A 21,910-nucleotide genomic window follows, 5' to 3' on the forward strand; every position below is an offset into this window, starting at 1 on the left:
CAGTAAAGCGTAGAAAAGTATTTGACCCAGGTCTGAGGAGATCAGAGAACCAAACCGCCACAAGCTGACCCCTCGCGGAAATTTGGCGGTTCTGGGACAACCCTTGTACAAGATGGACATTCTTGTGAACGTGCTAAATGAGTGTTAGCCTGTAGGTGGAGTGCTTAGGAGATGAATTGGGACTGGGTCTTAGTGTCGAACACCCTGTTACTCAAATCATGGCCCTTAAGGTCCAATAACTGCTGGTTTTCCACCCTCCCTTTACCTGTGAGTCAGGTGTGAATCCAGCCTGGCCAATCAGTAGCACCAGTTGTTCAGTTAATTACCTGGGAGAAAAGAAAACCAGGGCCGGATTTGGATTTGAGGTCCAGACTTCAGTATCCATGGTCTAACGTCTACAAATAAAACAAGACAAGGCATTAATTTAAATAGAGAAATATATCTTGGGTTTATTAATAACTTCTCTCTCCGTCAAAACTCAAGACCGTAATTACAAAACAGTATTTACACATTAATTTAGTCATGAGGGAATATAAAGGAAAGCGCATTTATCCATTAGATCATTACCCTAACCCCCCCACCACCCCAGCACCCCCCCACCCCACCACCGAAACGCACTGTGAGGGGTGGGGGGGCTTTTAATTTCCCCTCAGGACAGGGGTCCCCAGTCTTATCCGAAAAGGGTGCAGGTTTCAGTTTTGCAAGTACATTGTGTGAAAGGCATCGGGCCCAAACGTCACCTGAGAGGAGGCAGGAGCCCACAGCCCCGGCCTTCTGCAGCAGGGCACAGTTCTCACGCGTGCTGCACTAAACCAGAGCTTCAGACCACCAGTTCTCCAGGCCTGCAGGGTTTCGCGGTTCATACTAACAGTACAGTGGGGCGACATAGCTCAGGAGGTAAGACCGATTGTCTGGCAGTCGGAGGGCTGCCGGTTCAAACCCCGCCCTGGGCATGTCGAAGTGTCCTTGAGCAAGACACCTAACCCCTAACTGCTCTGGCGAATGAGAGGCATCAATTGTAAAGCGCTTTGGATAAAAGCGCTATATAAATGCAGTCCGTTTACAGTGACCGCTTTAGGCCCTGGAAAGAGAGCGCAGGCGGACACCTTGGCCCACAGGTGTCAAACTCCAGTCCCGGGGGGGGCCGCAGAGCCTGCTGGTTTTTTGAGGTGTCCTCATGTCAACTGTTTCATTTAAGCCACTTGATTGGCTGAGGAATCCACACACCTCCTTGCTCTCAAGGCCTTTAACTGGCAGCCGTCTGACAGGAAACCAGAAGAACCCGCCGCAGACGCTGCGCCCCCCCCTCCCCCTCCCGATTTAGCCCGTCACTGACTCAACCACTTAAAGTGAGGAAACGCACCCAAACACGACAGACAGGACTTCCCGTTCTGGACTGGCGCCCGACACGCCCCCCTCTGCGCCCGCAAGCGGCGTCTTTGAAGACGACCGGACGTGACGAGAACACCATCATCATCGTCATCATCATCATCATCATCATCGGCGGTGGCTTCGACTTGGGCAGGACCCTTTCGTGCTTAAGACTGGCAGACCCCGGCAGCTTCGCGCGCCCGCGCTGGCCAGGGTCACGCCCGCGTGCATTAGGAGGGTAAACTCGTTCGGCGCGGGGGTGCAGGGACGAGACGAGAGACTGCGATTAACGGACTGAGAGAAGCGTCCCGATTTCAGTGTTATTTAAGACAGACGGCAGCCGTGCCAGTTCACCTTCCTTCGTATTCCTCGAAAAAGAGGCTATCTGGTTACGGGAGATATTTTATTGTAAAAGTATATCAGAGAGTGATATACCTCATTCTTTGTGTTCACACCTTTCTCAGTTTACACTTGAACTAGTTTCTGCATGAGAAAGACACCCATTGCACATTGTTTTTTTTTTTTTTTGAATGAATGTCCACCTCTCACAAGGACTACATTTTAATGGAGCTCCTGTCATTATACAACCAATCAAAAAGAAGAAAAACAAAAAAAAAAATAGAACCAGTTTGTGAAGACGTGGGTGAACCAAACCCAACAGTGGTTAGAAAAAAGTCTGGCAAAGAATAACTACAGGCAAGTTGAAGCCCGTTAAAAGGAAATCATCAAGTGTAACCCCGCCTCCCCCCGCCAAAAAAAACAAAACGAACAAAAAAAAAAACTACCCCCACATCACACAGTATGGTCAACACATTCTTAATGGAATGGCACACTGCACTGGAATTCTCTACACCTCAGAGCTGGGAAGGAGCACCACCCTGTGGACAGTCAGAGTCACTACAACAACAGAGACGGTTAACCAAAGCCAGAGGTCCAAAGCAGGCTGGATCCTGTCAGTCACACCAGAGGCACACAAATGCGGCATGTGGGAGTATACTATGCTCAGTTACTGATGAGTTCTGCCATGCCTTGTCCCAGCTGAACTCTGTAATGACTGGCAGGTCTTTGGGATACACAAGGTCTAGTGTTCAGTTGTCCGGATGAGTCCAACTTACTCAAAGCGTAAGACTAGCAAAAGTTTCTGTAACAAGATGTGGAAAGAAATGTGTCCAAATTGAAAAAAAATCTGTCCATAAACAGGACTCCTCAATCCCCACCCTCAGCCCCCAAATCTCAAATAAAAGCTTAACGAGAGAACAGAAGAACATAAAATCGGTATGGATTTTGGAAAAAAAAAAAGAAAAAGAAAGAAAAAGTGCTTAGTCATTTCCCCACCAGGAAAGCAACAGTCCAGTTCAGTTTCATGATCTCAGCGAGGGCCAGAACAGACAGGGAGCTCGTGAAGCACCCGGCCCACGCCAGAGGAGCGGAGTAAACTCCGCCCTTCTCCACTCAAACGGAATTTAAAACGCCAGTTTCTCTCCGAATCCGTGCCCGCTACAAAGACTGGGATCTCAGGACAAAATGGTGGTCACCAACGTCAAAAAAATCACAGTGGTGAGTCAAATCTGACTTCCATCACGTTTGCTGGGCGGATCCACCAATCACATCAAAGAGCGGTTTAACTGAGCACCGCCCTCTGATCGCGATTGGCTGTGAAGGAGCCAGGCATGAGGGAGCTGGTCGGTCCAGGTGGGAGTCATCTTTGCACTGGAGTGGGTCCGACTTGGAGCTACACAGCTGCTCAGTTTACACGAGATGCAGGGAATTTCATATCAGTGAAAACTCATCGTGTCACAAAGGAAGAAGAATATTGTTGATAAAACGGAAGATTATAAAATACAGACAGAATTTACAATGCAAAAAAAAAAAAATCACAAAAATATACAACTTAAATCTTATGAAAAATAAATACAGTAAATCTTTATTATATTTGTGTGTATGTGAGTGTGTGTGTATATGCGTATATATTAAAATATACACACACACGCATGCACACACAAGCATACGTACATGCACGCACACACACACACGTATACATACTGTATCTGCACACATACACACACACACACGTACACGTGTGTATAGTTCCGGATGCATTCTGCGGGCTCGACGGCCAGCGACCAACGCGCTCCTAAAGCTTTTCCACCCGAATCGCACCCAAGGCCGCCCGTCTCCCCATCAGGACAGGGCTCACTGCTCAGCCGGGATCAGTTTTAAAAAAATAATAAAAGCACCCACAGGTTCTCCAAATCAACGTCGCCTAAGGAGCAGCCAACTGCAGCGACCTGCCACTCTGCTGCGGGCATATCCTTAGCCAGCTCTGGGGACAATCAGGCCCCCTTAACTACCCTCACCACAAACAGGCAGCAGGCGCCTTAGCGACCACTTTCCATAGAAACGTCACAAACAAACAGACCCAGGCATTCAAACATGTTGCCACGGAGATTCACAATAGGTGGTTTTTTGAAACTTACAACATACATGGAATCAAGGAATCAATAAATATATTTCTCTCTGTCTTAGATATATATGTATATATATAGTGCCTTGCAGAAGTATCCAACTCCTACCAATATTGTAGTCACATTTTGATGAAGTACAAATAATGTAAACAATTTTATTAAAACCTTATTTTTTATTAACAACGATCAAACTTTTGCGCACTGGAAGTTGAATGTCAGGGAAAACCGGAAATAAAACACAGTTGCCTAAAACAGTACTCAGGTAAAAGAATCTTTGGCAGCAACCAAGGCTGAGATTTTGAATGGATGTTTTTTGGACATTCCCCGCACTTTCTCTTTGGTCTTTGTGGTTGGTTTGTTGTATCACTATCAGAGTTATCACTGACATTCAACTCCTACAGAGATAAACACATTTAATTATTGTAAAATTGAAACTTCTTTGGTTGCACACAGAGAGGTTTTAACACCTACTCTTGTGACCTATCATACTGCACCAAAAATTTAGGATTCGAGCGCAAAGGTAGATTTACAGTTGTCATAGCAATTGCTGAACACTTACATTCATACTCTCATTTTCATTATCAATCTCATTTATTTACAGAATATTAGCATTTTTAAAAAATATTATTGGTTTTGAGCAGATTTTGTATACTCCAAAGAATGCCATTATTGTTTCAGGGTGGCAAACTCCCACGGCAACAAACTGTGAAACGTCTGAAGAGGGTGAACACTATTGCAAGGCACTGCGTACATATATACATGTGGATACTGTATTAGTCAACATTATCATATACTTCAGATTTACTTTACATGCTTCTACTTTAACATTCGGCATCATGTCGTCTGTCCCTCAGCCTTACGGCACGTGCACCCATAGTCGCAAAGCGGAAAAGGCGGTAACGCAGATTATTATGGGGTGTGTGATGCGTGTCACCTCTTTGGTCTCCCTGAGCGGTGTGAGTTGCCATGACGACAGACAAGAGCGAGGAGGAGATAGCAGGTTGGAGGGAACAAACACACACGAAAATCCGACAATATAAACGAAGACCGGTCTCTAACGAAGCGTATCCGACGTGAAAAAAAACGAAGGCGCTGTCAAAGGGGAACTGGCTGAAAAGGCATTCGCCGCTTCCCTCTTGAACGGGAAGCTGACTTCTGAGGTGCCTTTTTGTACAAAAAGTGAGAAAAATAAACTTCTATGTGTTTATAAAAAACCACAAATTGTTCTGCCTAAAAAAATGGTCAAGGTGTGGGGCAAGAATAACACGTCAGACTGCCCCACCCACTTCCCCCCTTACCCTGCTATGCTCTCACACTCACACACACACACACACACACATTCACACACTCACACTTTCACCATAACTCTTGTTCCACTTAATGGTCCCTTCTCCCATACACACTGGGCTAACAGCAGAACCTACCATGCATAACTTTACACACAAACACACACACACACACACACACATCTCTGGAGTTTCTGTCCCTTTGCCAGGTGAGGGCCAGGGGACAGGTGAGACTGTGAGACCCAGGATGCTTCACCTCTTTGAGGGCCACGCCTCAAATTCAGGCCCTGGGCCCCACAGGGTGTGGAGTGTCACAGGTTCAAGTAGAAGACAGGAGGTGAGGAGGAGGAGGAGGTGGGAGGAGCTCCATAGCCCTCCCAAATGCGTGTGTGTGTGTGTGAGCGTGTGTGTGTGTGTGTGCGTGTCCGTGTCCGTGTCTCTGTGTGTGTTTATCTGCGCATGGTCCGCTAGGTCCCGCCCACTCCTGTCAGATGGTGCTCTCTGTATGGGTGTTGTGGTTTGATTGATGGGAGGACTGGCAGTTCTGCTCGTTGAGGAGGGACGTGGTCTCGTCCGACCCATTCTCGGCCACCTCCGGGGGGGCCTGGGTGAGGGGCAGGTCCAGCCGCGTGTGCCCGCTCTCCGGGGACTGGGGGGTGCTGTCCATGCGGGACGCCACCAGCCCGTTCTGGTACTGCGAGCGCGTAATCTGGGTGGGGGGTGGGGGGTGGGGTGTCAAGTTAAATTTCCCACATTAACAGTCAAATACTGTGAAAGTATAAAAACACTACAGAAATGCAATACATTATTAATATTATTATTAATATTATTATTAATAATATTATTATTAATAATAATAATAATAAATAAATAAATTCATTAATTAATCTTTATTTGTATAGCACATATCCAAGCAAGTTACAAAGATAAACAATTTAAACAGTGATTTTTCTTAAATTTTTTAATTTAAGACAAAAAATTGAAATCAAATGCAGATGATTAAAGGACACGGACAAGACAACAACAATTATATAAAGACCGTTAAAAACCGTTAAAACCGTTTAACGCACGCGTATTTCACCTCAAGTTTAATCACCATTCTAAATTCATTCACTGCCCGGCCAGATAACCAACTCATGTAACCATAGTAACATGCCGAAACAGTAGTGAGCCCAGCAAACAATTTGTACGCAGTGAACCCCAGCAAAATCGTTTATATTTTAAGGATGAGTTGCCCCAAAATATTAATATTTTGGCAATGACCAAGAGGAATAATCCACTCCGGGTGTGCGTTAAAGGGTTTTAACGCACGCAAAAGAGAGATAATATAGTGCACATCCAGCCCAAATTGAGTTCAGATGCAGGATAAAAATAAAAATAAAACGTCAACTCTGAAATGGAAAAAAATATCCACACACCGAAATTCAAAGATTCGTTTCGGTTGCGTTGTTAACTCAATAAATTCTTGGGAGCTTTAAATTTCCGTGCGCGGACATTTTTCCCCTTTTAACGAATAAATCATTGTGGATTACTCCTAACATACCGCTGTAGATTAAGTACTGTTCGAGGGCGTGTTGTACTGAGCGAGTGACTCCCGCGCTTTCTGTGATCGGCGGTCTTTACCTTGACGTACTGGAGATCGGACAGCGCGCGCACGTAGAAGTCGGGGGTGTACTGCGGCGAGGGGGCGCTGTTGAGCTGGCTGTTGCTGCCGCTGACGGACAGGGTGTCGGTGCGGTCCGTGCAGCTGAGGGAGGCGGAGCGGTTCAGCCCGCTGATGTGGGAGGGGGAGCGGAACTCTGAAACACAGGACGCCAGCGTCAGAGAACCAGCGGCACAGAGAACATGAACGACTGCGCACACGCAGGCGCATACATATACACACGCACATGCAGGCAAAACCAGAGAGGAGAGACCATTCACGCGCACACACGCATACGCACTGCAATACCACAAAACGCTTACACTCACACACACACATACTGTAATACCACAAAACACAGGCACGCACACATACACACACACAATACCAGAGAGGGAGAGAGAAGAGACCATATTCACACACGCACACACGCACACACAAAATAACACAGTGATGGTGCAATAAAGAAAAGTAGGAAGAACATAACCTTAAAAGAGAGCAGAGAGAAGTCATCAAAACAGTGAAGGGACAGAAATGGGAAGTGATTTCAGATTAGATCGGGATGTTGACACAGGGTAAGATTCTGGATTACATCGAGATTAACAAATGCAATTAAATCCATGATTAGAGTCCTGTAGTGCTAACAAGTGGTTAAGAAAAAAAGGTTAATGAGAACTACAACATACAGATAGGCAAACACATACCTAATGGTTTACTTGACGGTCTAGGATTGCACCTGTGAATATTATAATTCACACGCTCCTTGAGAAGATTTCCCATAAAGACGTGCAATGTGCAATGTTTTGGTTTGTCACCTTTATTACTGTTAAGTATATGTGAACTTTGCCTACACTCAAACTTAAACTGTACGTGTGAATATGACACTAGTGTGTGCATGTCATGCGCATATACGTGTACGTGTGTGTACAGGGAGCATGTACAACAGTATCCACAATATTCCCGACCTATGACCTTCCCCGACACATGTTGTGTGCACTGTGTTAGCTAGCATGCTACGTATCTCCACAGGCATGCTACGCCTTTCTCCTGCTAGCTAGTTACAGCACAGGCCAGCAGTATATTGAGGAGTTAACTGGAAATATGCTACACACACAGGTACTAATCACATAGCCAGTGGAATACTGGAATCACCAGGAAGATTGTGGATACGACAGAGTCCCTCCCTTTTAAAACGGATATGCTGTCAGTTGAAGTTGCAATGAGGTTAAACGGTTATGCACAGCAGAGATGAACAGGCTGTGGAAATTAAGACGCCCAGGTTGTCTGACAGGTAACACGAACAGGTGCAGCGCAGCTCGTACTACGATGGCAAGCTCCTCTACATTACCTCCCTCCCACCCCTCCCCCTGTTCCTCTTTCCAACAGGGGTAAGTAAGCACTAGGACGGGCTATTAATGACAGACGGGGGTAAGAGCAAGCTTACTGCCTTGCCAGTGTGACAAAATTCAAATGCAAATTGCAGCCATTGGTGACAAGATTTCAACTAGCATTTGAAATCTTCTCAGGTCTGCCCCTACTGGAAGGATATGGACGTAGCGGCTAAATTGCACGCACATGCCATACATTCTCAAACGCGATTCCGCTCTTATGGTGGAAAATATTTTGGCACAAGACTGGGCACCATGACAGGAAGCTCCCAGACTGCCCAGCTTTCACACTGTCTACTTCCTGTGTACCACTTCCTGTGTTGCACTTCCTGCCTGCTGCTACCACAACCTCCCACTCCCGGGTGCCCGGTCCACAGAAGACGTGAAACAACATCAGTACTCCACAGCATCGCTGGGAATGACACAATTTTCTATCCGAATTCCACCCCAGTCCGCCCCATTCAGACTGGCTATGCCCCAGGGCGGGGCAGGACGGGGTGGGGCGGGGCAGTCGTATTTCCCGCGGGTCGAGTCTGGGACCACCCATGGGTCAGAGGGAGCGAGCTAGCGCCATGAGGGGGTTAAGAGGCGATGATGCAGGAGTTTAATTTTTTGGGACGGAGTGCCCCCTAGAGTTAGAGCTACTGACTCTACCTAAGGCTGTACCCACAATTCCTTTCACCAAGAGCCCCAGTCCAGCACCTCCCTCTGTTTTCCGCAGGAGCACCTGAACCGGAGCCTGCTCACTGGATTGGTGCTCTTTTAGCAGAAGTAAACGGAGACAGCGACTAGCCCCTCCCAGTCCCCCTGGTCCCCATGTTAGCGCCCCTCCCCCCCCCCCTTCCCATCCCGGGTTAGCCCCCCCCAAGCCCCGACATGCCGGAGATTACCTGGAAAACGAGAGAACAGAGAACACCTTTTTAGAGAGAGGTGACGAGGACGACACGTCGTCACTGAGGGGGGGAAGAGAGAGAGAGAGAGAGAGGGCTAAAAACAAAAGGGGGAGCTCGGGGCAAGATTTAAAAAAAAGAGAAAACGGGAAAGGAGGGAACAGGCACTCCCGACACGATCTCATCAACCCACCGGACATGAAGGTTTTACACAGACAAATACGACCATGAATCGACAGAATCAACACAAAAACTACAATTTTTGCAATGTTACCTCAATTGATTGAAGTTGTGGTAAGAAAGGTCACACACACGCACACACACACACACGCACGCACGCACGCACACGCACACGCACGCACGCACACGCACACGCAGACACACACATGCACGCACACACACGCACATGCACACACACACACACACACACACACACACGCACACACGCACACACACACACACGCACACACGCACACACACACACGCACGCACGCACACGCACACGCACGCACACACACGCATGCACGCACATGCACGCACACACACGCACGCACGCACACACGCGCACACGCACACACACACACACACACACACACACACACACACAGCCCAGTGCTTCACATGCATTAGCTTTTTATGCAATCGGGGCAGCTTGCAGTTCATAAGCAAGCCCATATTTTAATAATGGCATAACAGGAACTGATGGGAACATTTGCTCCAGATGGGTTCCTATATATACATATGTGTGTGTGTGTGTGTGTGTGTCTGTGTATGTGTGTGTGTGTGTGTGTCTGTGTCTGTGTGTATGTGCGTGTGTGTCTTTGTCTGTGTGTGCCTGTGTGTGTGTGTGTGTGTGTGTCTTTGTCTGTGTGTGTGTGTGTGTGTGTCTGTGTCTGTGTGTATGTGTGTCTGTGTGTGCCTGCGTGTGTGTATGTGTGTTTTCAGATACTGCAGCTTGGCAGACACTGTGTGTATAATGTGGTCAAAATTTAATGAACCGGAGAAAACAGCAGACCGTCCACTTAAAAAAAAAAAACAGAAACAGCCACTTGAAATAAGAGGAGGTGCTAGAGGAGAGAGAAAAAAAGATGTGGCTCACTGCCAGAGAACGTGCTGTCTCTGTGTCCTGCTGTAGGAGGGGGTGGGGGGGTGGGGTGGGGGATAAAGAGGGGGGGGGGGGACCAAGACATGACATCACTGCCAATCAGGAAGAGAAAACAGGAGTGAGCCAGAGACAGTTTTCTTTAAGGAGACAGAAAAACACAGGGATTGTAGTGGTTAAGAGTCCAGCGTACACGTTTCTTACGCCTATACGACCTGTTACAACACTTCCCATCGTACCCGTACAGTTACCATAACACTGAAAATGCAGCATAAGAAGTGTCCAAGTAGAACATTAATGCAGGTTCAGCACATTTAATGAAAAATTTGTTCTACCCCTGTCATCATACTATAAAGGCGCCAGGGGACATTGCAATACTGAACTGTGACCACTAGGTGTCAGCAGTGCAGTGCCTTAAGTTTCTTCCTTACCTTAGCAGCAAAAAAAAAAAGCATTTCACCATATACAAGGGTAGTGGAGTTCCTTAATTACACAAACAAAATTAATTTGACGTCCGATGTCTATAATTTGACACACTCCACACTTTGCTCAAATATGTCTAGAAGGATCAACAAAAATGACAAAATACAAATACCTAAAACAAATTAATAATTGCAATTTTGTAGTGGTCGTTTAAGTCTTCATTTCTGAGAGAAATTGATTACATGTGAACTCTGATTAAAAATCATTCTAGAAATGACTGGAATAGAAACTTGCAAATTATTGCCAGGAGCACTTGCCAGTTCTCTAAATTACCCAGGTGACCTTGCGAAAAAAAAAGCATGCGTTCAGGTTCGGAAGCCAGGAGACAATGAGACTTGGAGAGACGGTGGTAAATAATTCAATTACACGCGTCCTGTAAACCAGTAACTCCTCAGAGGACAGCGATGCGCCCTTTGGCTCTTTCCGTGTGACACACACTCGTGTGTAAGAAACGCAGACCAGCGAGTGTGAACACACTGGCTCCTGTGGCACTGGAAAACAGACTGGATCACTGAGGAACAGAAGCGCTAAGTGAGCAGTGTGTGGTTCTGCACGGGGAGAGGGGACGGACGGACGGACGGACGGACGGGATGGGATGGGGGGGGGGGGCGGACGGACGGGACGGGGGTCTGACCCGGGAGCTCACTCACCCAGTGACGGCGTATTGAGAGCCATGACTCCGTAGAAGGAGAAGGGTCCCGTCTCAAACTTCATGTTCTCATTCCCCGCCTCCACCTCAACTCGGCCCTGTGGATCACAAGCAGGGTTAGTGTCACTCACTCACTCGCTCACTCACTCACTCACCACCTCACTCACACTCACATCACTCACTCACTCACCACTCCACTCACATCACTCACTACACACACATCACTCACCCACACTCACTCACCACACACACATTCACACACCCCCTCACACACCACAACAACACACACACACACCCACACCCACACACACGCACGCACACAACACGGGTTAGGCACCCTTCAGAACAAAGAGCAGAGACTGCAGGTTATTGCTCCACTCCTCGGTTAACCTTTCACACACATGTAGGCGCAGAGATTAGGGGAGGCTCTGTTGGTGGCGTGGGCTTGTCTTCCCACTGCCGCAGTCAGCCTGACCGAACCGATCCAGCCTCAAGCCAACAGCTCCAGTGAGTCACCGCCAGTCCCAGCACTGCGCCTGTCCCCAGGACACAGCACGCTGCTCATTTCATTAGCTGTTCCCTGTTTATGAGGGTTATTACCGGGTCAGGTCGCATTCTTTCCCATCAGAGTTTTGATCAGAGAGCTTCAGTTCGCCTGTGCGTGGTTTTTTCAGGCCAAAGCTGAATTGGAGGGCTCCAACGAATGAAATTACGTGTATTGACCAGAGTCACTGTGTCAGGGGGAATATTTTAAAAAATGTACCAGGGCCAGGGGAATGAAAGGCACCTAGGTTTGATCAGGCTCTGTGGTGTGGAACGTTCACACGTGGAAACCCTGGTTTTTGACTGACTGAAGCTGGCGAATTGTGAGGTTGTGGATTTTGTAATGAGTGAGACTGAGGGTGTAGTTCTCCTGCTGGGCTGTAGGGGGCTTCCCACAGGTACTATGAGGAGCAGGGCTCTGCCGCAGGGACAGGAGGACACACAGATGGACAGACGGACAAAGGGATGGACAGGGCGGGGCGGGGCGGAGCAGGGCAGGACAGGGCGGGGCGGGGAGGGGCGGGGCGGGGCGGGGAGAGGCAGGACGGGGGTTCTTTTCGTTCTGTTGGTCAGGAATGTGTGAGCTGCAGCAACAACACAGGACAGTTAATCCCAGCTCTAGTCAGGAACTCCGGGAATCTCAGCGGTGTACACAAACACACTCTCTCTCACACACACACACACACATATACATGCACACACACACACTCACACTCTCTCTCACACTCTCACACTCTCACACACACACACTCACACTCACACTCTCTCTCACACACACACACACACACACACACACACACACACACACACTCACACTCTCTCACCCCACACACCACACACACACACACACACACACACACACACACATGCACACACATACACACACACACACCTTCTTTCACCCAGTATTTTGACCTGGTATCCAACCCAAACCAAACAGAGTAACCCGACCAAGCAGGACTGCCCCCACCAAGCCCACACTTCACCACAGATCCCTTTAACCTTGAGCGCTACACACCCGATAAAGAGGAGGGGGTGAGGGAAACGGAAAGAGGAAAGGAGAAAAGAGAGGGCAGACAACGACCGAGAGAGGTCAGGGGAGAGAGAGAGAGAGAATGAATAGAGAGAAGGGAATTGGGAAAGAGAGGAGTTACTCTGGTCAAACCTGTTCTTCTTTTATTCTGCACATCAGTCACCTATTTCGATTGCCAACAGTGTCAACACGGCACGCCCCCGGCTGCAGGGGACTCCGCGTGCGTGTTTCTGGTGTTGCGGGCGGGTGAAAACTAGGCCGCAAACACACACACACGCGCGCGCGCGTGAACATCGACCACCGGTCATAACGGGTTCACTGCAGTGTATCGCTCACTTTCACCTCTCCACCGCCATCCACTGAGAGACTCACACTCACAACCGCGAGCGTCCAAGCGTCCATCTCTTAAAGGAGTACCATGGTGATTTTCACACTTTCTCGGTTTTATGTGCTATTTGCACTAGAGGCATTGAAGAAACACAATGAGCAAAGTATTAAATATGTCCGTTCTGTATTTTTGGAGAAATATGCGTTTTAAATTCATCGTCCTATTTTCAACCGGTTGAGAAAGTTGTCATTTTGCTACGTCACTAATACAGTAACTACTCCCATTTCCACGCCCCGTAAAGAAATCTGACAGCACACACCTTCCTGCTGTTCAGACAATGCAAATATTTGACTAACGTTAGGTTCACTTAAATTAGAGTGCCTTTAGATTATTTCTGGTTATATTCATTTAGCTAGCTAGCTAACGTTAGCTAGCTAGGAGGTTTGCTTTCATAAGACAATGTTATCGATAACGTTAGCTTGCTAGTTTGCTTTTATGAGGACGCTATAGTTGTGCTTTTATCTTAACTTGGCTAGCTAGATATCAAAAATTATAATTGGATATAAGTCAACGTCCTTACCTTAGCTATCTACCGATACTTGATATACTAGCCCTACTAAGCTAGCTAGCTTGTGAAAATTCAGTCTCCCAAAGAGAGCGCGTATCATGGGGGTAGCTATGGAAACGGGGCACGGTCTGTCAATCATAGCTAACTGACAGTTCTCATTACCACGCCCAGACGGTTCGGGTGAATTTTTATCGTGGGAAATTTAGGCTTAGAAAAATACGTTTTAAAGTGCATTGAAATGACTGAAGAATGAAAAAATTATGCACATTTGTTTTGTTGTTGCCTGAAGACAACTGGGAAGTGTCACGTTCAACCACCATGGTACTCCTTTAAAGGAATTTCAGCTGCAGCCAAACTAATATATATATACATATACATACTTTTGAACACTGATATGTACAGTTATGTGCTATCCAATGAAGGTGACCCCCCCCACCCCCCACCCCCCCACCCCACTCCACAGTGTTGCTATGATACGAGTAAAACCGAGGTCCAGAGGACAAAAGCCATAAAGTTGTGTTTGAAAACATTCCGGAGTTCCATGGCCACCTGACGATTCGCTCGCCGTGGACGGAGGTCAAAGTTCGCGTCTAACAATCATCGACGGGGAGAGATCACGCGTTTCCGCGGACGTTAAGGAGGCGCGTGCGTCCCCTCCGCTGAACCCAATGACAGGGCCCCGAACCACGGCCACGCCCACTCCCCCCCCCGACACACCTGAAGACCGGGCAGGTGAAGGTCGAGAGCAGGCACACACTGTACAACAGGGCCCCTCACCTATTTCTCCTGGGGGAGCAGATTTGATTTGAACACGGTGTGTACAGGAAAAACATTTCTCATATACTATTTGTAACATATTTTGTGAATATGGCATTAAAATACGCATAGCTGTTATTTATCATCCAGTCAGTAATGGGACGTATGATGCTGCAGATGTGCACGAGGACGCAGTGGAAAGTTCTGACGCACATCCCTGACGCACATCCCACGTCCAGGAGAACAGGGCAGTATGGCCGCCCCCAACGTCCCCGTTACCCACAATGCAGCGCACTCGTTTCAGGTCCGGCAGGTGAGCTGCTTGACTGGGGGGGGGGGGGGGCAGTCCCATTGGACCTTACACCTGCTCCTTAATAACTCACTACGACTCACAGGAGAAAGTACCTGCAGCCCCACTGTACCTGCTGAGCTTCCACAGTCCACACAGAGTCACAGACACTCACAGTCACAGACACTCACAGCACACACAGAGACACAGACACTCACAGCACACACAGAGTCACAGACATTCACAGTAGATAGAGAAGCACAGACACTCACAGTACTTCTCTAAGTGTCTGTGACTCTGTCTCCACTGGGAGTGTTCTGTGTGCGTTTGTGTGTGTGTGTGTGCGCACAATGCACTGATTGTGTATTTGTGACTGTAGCCATTGTGTGTGTGTGTGTACAGCAGCCACTGCCCACGCATGTACTCAACAGACCAGAGAACCTGACAGACAGCACAAAGAACTGGCGTGGCGAACGCCCCCCCCCCCCCCCGCGCCTGTCCCTCGAACTCCCACCCCCTGGGGGACCCATGCATTCGGAGACCTGGCTGTGGTCCGCTCCCCGCCCCGCCCCTCGACCCCCCCCCACCCGTGGGGGCTGTGCTTTGGGATTTTGGCAAGGGCCCGGCTCGCTCCGCTGAGCAGCGCGGTCGAGCCTCACTGTCAGGCCACTCTGTCCCGAACGACGACGCATTCCACACCCCCCCCCCCCACCCCCCCAACCCCCCCAACCCCCCTCCCGACCGGCCCAACGGAAGCACAAATATTTGTCTAATGATGACAGTGTTTGGGCGCGGGCGATTACGGCTAATGCACATGCCTCCTCCGAGCGCCGGGTCATTATCCCGCATTTTTCCGTCGGAATACGTAAGACAGACAAATAAACACCGGCTAACAATACCGCCAATTACAGGCCAGCGGGACGTGTTGCCATAACCGGAGAAAGACAGACTGGGGCAGACGATGCATTATCAGGATAAACCCTAACCCCTCCAAACTCCCTCTAATCCTCCCACGCCTGCGTGTTCACACACACACACACACACACACACACACACACACATACACACATAAAACCAAACACACACACACACACAAACACCACACACACACACAACACGCACGCACGCACGCACGCACGCACCACACACACACACACACACATAAACCAACCACACACACACACACACACACACACACACACACACACATAAAACCAAACACACACACACACATACACACACACACACACACACATACACGCACACACACATAAAACCAAACACACACACACACACACACAGACACATAAAACCAAACACACGCCACACACACACACACACATACACGCACATACACACACACACACACACACACACACAACATAAAACCAAACACACACACGCACACACACACACACACACACATACACACATAAAACCAAACACACAAACACACACACACACATAAAACCAAACACACACACGCACACATGCACATACACAACCCCCCTCGCCCCACACACACAACCACACACACACACACGCACCCACACAATACCTCACAAACACACACACGCACGCACACACAACCCCACACACAACCCCCCGCCCCCCACACACACACACATAACCACACTAGATACCACACACAGGCAACAGCAAAAACATCACATTCCAACTCTCCGTCCCTCGCACAAGTATAACAACTCTCTTTTTGTCTTAACATTCATCCCCGAGATAAAGCATGTAAAGAAACACACACACACTGGCTTCCTGGAGCAAAGCCCTATCTTGGCAGTCGAACACAACGCGCTATTATGAATAAGCTTATCGAGTTACAAATTAAACTTTTGGGACGAATTTCGGGAGGAGTCATCAACGTAGAAGTGGGACTGATGCAACACGAGGAAATTTAAACTTTCTCCAGAGACAAAGAAGCTTGGAAGGAGCCCCTGCCCCACTTGCCACCCCAACACCACGCTGTGCCCCCCCGCCCCCACCCATCCCTCGCCATGCCACCCCCACCCCCGCTGTGTTCCCCCCCCTCCGGCCCCCTACCAGCCCCCCCACACCTCGCCATGGCATTCTCACCCCCCACAGAGCCCCTGCCAGGACCCCCCCTCCCACCAACCGCGACCCCCCCCCACCCCATGCCCGGCTCCCAGTGGGCGGAGCAGATGTGCCGTTACCCACATCCTGCCTCCCACCAAGCGGACCGCCGTGAGATGAGCCGGGGGGGGGGGGGGGGTAACTGAACGTGGGAGAGGAGAATAGGTGGGGGGGGGGGGCTGAGATCACGTTTAATGAGCCTGGGCCTGCGACTGTCTAATTACTGTTTAGGGGGGAGCAGAATTACAGAGCAGACATGGGGGGACATTAAACAGACACAACGCCGCGCTCTCACATCCCGTCCCTGACAGAGAGACGCTGGGAAACTCACTGAGCAGCCTGAGCACAGAGCAGCACAGAGCAGCCTGAGCAGCACAGAGCAGCACAGAGCAGCCTGAGCAGCACAGAGCAGCACAGAGCACAGATCAGAGTGAGCTCTGAGCAGACTGAGCAGCACAGAGCAGCACAGAGCAGCCTGAGCAGCACAGAGCAGCACAGAGCAGCCTGAGCAGAGTGAGCAGAGTGAGCAGCACAGAGCAGAGTGAGCACTACACTGCATGTGAATCTGCAGATGGGGTGGGACAGGGCCTTAGGACAGGCCAAAGTGATGGGCTGTGTGTATGTGTGTATGCATGTATATGTGTGTGTGCGTTAGTGTGCGTGTGTATGTGTGTGTGTGTTAGTGTATGTGTGTGTGAGTGTTAGTGTGTGTATGTGTGCGTGTGTGTGTATGTTAGTGTGTGTGTGTATCAGTATTAGCTGTGGGCTTTCCCCAGGGAGGAAGCTCACAGCTCAGTGGCGGTGTGGCGTCTGCCCCTCTTATATAAGCGGGATCAATTAGTGAAGGGCAGGCGTGCTGGGCCCAGCTGGGGGGGGCTCTTAAGCACAGCCTCAGGTGACACCACGCTCCCCCCCCCTCCCCTGTCCGCTGACGGGGGGCTCTGGTGAGAAGCCAAACGCCACCCGCCAGTGCTACCCGCTCACCGCCCAGCGCCTGCTACTGCCACATGAACTACGTTTCCCATGAGCCTCGGCTCCGCTGGCCGAACCACCTCATAGGCCTACTACTGCCACATGAACTACGTTTCCCATGAGCCTCGGCTCTGCTGGCCAAACCACCTCATAGGCCGGCTCAGTCAGGCAGACGGCCTGCGCTTGGACGGAACAACGCCCCGCGGCGGGAAAGCGGTGAGGTCTCGGGTGACCCGGCGAAGGCACGGGCGGGGGGCGTGGTCACGAGAGGTCACGCGCATTAGAACACGGCGAAGGCGGATGAGACCGGCGATGATCGCTAAATCCCCCGTAGCGCGGCGAGCTAAGGTCAGCGGGGTTAACCCCCGATCACATGGCTAACTGTCCTGAACCTGCCCGGATAACGCCCCACCCTCCCCCCCCGACCCCTGCGGTCCATAAACCCTCCTTACCCCCTCCCTGACTTCTGACACCAGGAGTCTTTGGAATCGTTTTGCTAAATTGACGCGGCTGCTTTTCTTAGACGCAGGTTTTAAAACAGCCCCTCTTCAGCCGACTGACTATCTAATCTAAGCCAGGTAACTACAGGCGCAGTGTCCTTCAGTGTGTAAACACAAAAACTGTAATCCTGAGAACCGCCAATGCTAATTAATCTGTTGTTCTACCGCTAAGCCCACATCACACCCAGCTATACTGCAGCCCAGGTCAGGCAGAACATGCTGATGGCTTTTAAAATGGCCTTTCAGTCTTAATGGAATGGGGCTGGGGGTGTACTCTCCCTCTCTCTCTCTCTCGCATTCAAACGCACTCCAGTCAATACAAGCTTTCAGCATTCCCCACTGCAGCACACTGAACAGCCGGCTAGCCAATGCTCCTGACAGTGAGCGCGCTCAGCGTGGTCTACATCAGAGCGAACTGGGCATGCTCAAACACTGGCGTTAGAGCCAGGCGAGACCCTAACCCCGCCGGACAGGAAGTGGCACGCACAGGCACAGGAAGTGGCACACACAGGTACAGGAACTGACACGCACAGGTTCAAGAAGTGACATGCACAGGCTCAGGAAGTCACATGCGCAGGTACAGGAAGTGACACGCGCAGGTACAGGAAGTGACACGCGCAGGTACAGGAAGTGACACGCGCGGGTACAGGAAGCGGCGCTGACGGGCCGAGGGGCTCACCTGCAGTATGAGGACGAAGTAGTCGACGGGTTTCCCGCGCTGGTACACGTAGTGCAGCGGCGAGCGCTTGTCGCTCTCGTTGAACTTGATCTCCAGGATGACGTCGGGGTGCCTCAGGATCCGCAGCAGAACCTTCTCAGAGATCAGAGACGGGCTGAACAGGCTCACCTCTAAGGGGGGGATGGGGGGGGGCAAGGCAGGGGGGTCAGGAGACAAGGTGGAGGGGGGTTGGTAGATAGGGGGGCAGAGGGGGTACAGGGTGGGGGGTTGGGAGACAGGGACCATCAGTCACTCGTTTGCATAAACGGCAGCTTGAACAGACTCAAGCTGACACACGGCGGCAGGTAGACAGTGTGGCGAATGGCCACATACAAACCCTCCCCTCCCCACCCCACCACCCACATACAGCCACAGGCTCGATTCCCGCACAGTACTGTGATCCCATCCCTATCAGTAACCCTCACTACCCCCCCCCGGTGGACCTACGTGCTCGCCCAGGCAGCGCTGACCTGTAGCACTCCCCCTCCCCCCCCTACCCCCGCCCCGCACTGACTGAAAGCCGGCCCCGCCCTGCCCGTATCAGGGCCCCGCTCTGCTCACTGCTCCACACTCAGCGCTCAGGAATGTTTTCCCAAGAAACCAAATATGCGGAGGAGAGGAGGCCTAAAATTAGGCTTTATTCAGGCTGGCAGCATCAGGCCACCTGCACCCCAGCCGTGCATGCGTGCATGCGACAGACAGGGGAAGCATGCGTACGCATGCAGGTGCAGCCATCCGCTCGGGGACTCTGGGAACCAGCCAATCCCGCGCCCAGGGACTCTGGGAACCAGCCAATCCCACGCCACAGGCCACTTTCATCCTCTGTGATTGCAGACAGGACACCCATTTCCTGCCCCGCGCTATCATTACATCTTTCACATAATTACATGATTACACTTCTGACATCAGAACTAACGTCCATCACTGCAGCTCAGTTTTAAACATTTTTCTCCATTTTTTTGTCTTTGTCTTTGTCTTTGCTTGAAACTTTCGTTCCTCCAAATTTTACACGCCACACATGACAAACTTATTAATTATGCTACACAAGTCCACGTTTACTGCAGGAAACCAAGATGGCATGTGATGTACTATGTTGGGCTGTGGTGTAATGAAAGGGGAAATGATGTCACGGAGCAGGATGTGCTGTCATCCAATAAGATGAGATGTAATGCAGGGAGTTGAGAGGTGATGCAGTGGGCTGTGATGTAATGCAAGGGGGCAAAGATGCCCCGGAACAGGATGTGATGTCATGCAATAAGATGTTACAGTAACGTAACGCACAATTAAAGGGAGGGAAACAGGTGATGCAGGGCCGTGGGCTGTGCAGTATTTTGGCAGGTTGTGGTGCTCTGGGTGGGGGGGGGGTTGCAGCAGAAGGGGGGGGGTGTCGCTCTCCCACCTGTCGCCAGGAAGCGGTGAGCGGCCAGCAGCAGCTGGGGCGAGATCTTGACTTTCGATTCGCTCTCGTGTTTGAAGGCGGAGAAGTCGCGCTTGTTCTTGTTCGGGAACACTTTCTTCCTGTTGCGGTTGTCAGCTGGAGAGACACGCACGCGCACACACACACACACACACACACAAACACACACACACACACACACACACACACACACACACACACACACACACACACACGCACATGCACAGGAGTCAGGTGATCAGGGAGACACTCAGGTACAGCAATAAAACAGGGCTGACATCGAGCGTGTGACAGCGTGTTTATGGGTACGCTGACTCAGCACTTCACCTACAGTCAGGCACCTGCCCACCTGGAACGCTTTCCAGGTAAGGCGCAAAATCCGCGGTCTAACCGCCATCTTCTCCCCCCTCCAGACGCGTCCACAGCTTCACTTGTTTATTTAACTGATCGTTCAATCATAAAATAATCAGAGAACAATAGCCAACTGCTACTTCAAACCGCTACTTCTGCCTCTGATGATGTGACCAATCACAGGCCAGAGGGGGCGGGCCGAACGGCACGTGTACGTCGGGCGCGTCGGCGTGGCGACTCACTGTAGAGGTCGGACTCGTCCAGGATCTCGGACTTGATGATCTCCTCGATGACGTCCTCCAGCGTGACCAGGCCCAGCACCTCGTAGAAGGGGTCGCCCTCGCCCTCGTTGTTGACCTTCTGCACGATGGCCAAGTGCGATTTACCTGCGCGACACGGACACAGACGTCAGCAGGGGTCCCCGGATGCACGCGCCGGTCAGTCGCACCGCGCTAACGCCCCCCACCCCCACCCCCCCATCACCGCGACGCCTCGATCCGCTCCGAGCCTCGCTCGACGTCCCCCAGGACGGGGGCAACAGCTGTGAATAATCGGCGCCGCACAGCGATCTGTAACACAGCCGCTGGAATGAGACGCGCGCGCGTTAGCCGCCGGAATGAGACGCGCGCGCGTTAGCCGCCGGAATGAGACGCGCGCGTTAGCTGCTCCAATGAGACGCGCGCGTTAGCTGCTGGAATGAGACGCGCGCGCGTTAGCTGCTCCAATGAGACGCGCGCGCGCGTTAGCCGCCGGAATGAGACGCGCGCGCGTTAGCCGCCGGAATGAGACGCGCGCGCGTTAGCCGCCGGAATGAGACGCGCGCGCGTTAGCCGCCGGAATGAGACGCGCGCGCGTTAGCCGCCGGAATGAGACGCGCGCGTTAGCTGCTCCAATGAGACGCGCGCGCGTTAGCTGCTCCAATGAGACGTGCGCGCGTTAGCCGCCGGAATGAGACGCGCGCGTTAGCCGCTGGCTGCCGGGGGGAGACTCCGCCCACGGTAACGGTGACAGACGCAGCTCTATCCGCCCAAGGACACCCCGTCCCCCGTC

General features: G+C 50.9%; 1 protein-coding gene across 2 annotated transcripts in view; it reads right to left on the reverse strand.

Moving 5' to 3' along the window:
• Nucleotides 1-1,881: 1,881 nt before the first annotated feature.
• The window catches only part of LOC135264666 (metal transporter CNNM4), a 32,435-nt gene continuing 12,406 nt past the window's right edge, over nt 1,882-21,910 (reverse strand). The window contains exons 2-8 of one of the 2 annotated variants that reach the window (XM_064353435.1): nt 21,103-21,246; nt 20,492-20,626; nt 19,054-19,223; nt 11,278-11,374; nt 9,043-9,105; nt 6,746-6,921; nt 1,882-5,831 (exon numbers count right to left, since the gene is read on the reverse strand). In XM_064353435.1, coding sequence (XP_064209505.1) covers nt 5,610-5,831; nt 6,746-6,921; nt 9,043-9,105; nt 11,278-11,374; nt 19,054-19,223; nt 20,492-20,626; nt 21,103-21,246 — 1,007 coding nt within the window. In that variant the 3' untranslated portion in view covers nt 1,882-5,609. The remainder of the gene's footprint in view (nt 5,832-6,745; nt 6,922-9,042; nt 9,106-11,277; nt 11,375-19,053; nt 19,224-20,491; nt 20,627-21,102; nt 21,247-21,910) is intronic. The other variant, XM_064353434.1, reaches the window with a different exon arrangement.

Source organism: Anguilla rostrata, chromosome 10, assembly GCF_018555375.3.
Source record: "Anguilla rostrata isolate EN2019 chromosome 10, ASM1855537v3, whole genome shotgun sequence".
NCBI classification, from domain to species: Eukaryota; Metazoa; Chordata; class Actinopteri; order Anguilliformes; family Anguillidae; genus Anguilla; species Anguilla rostrata.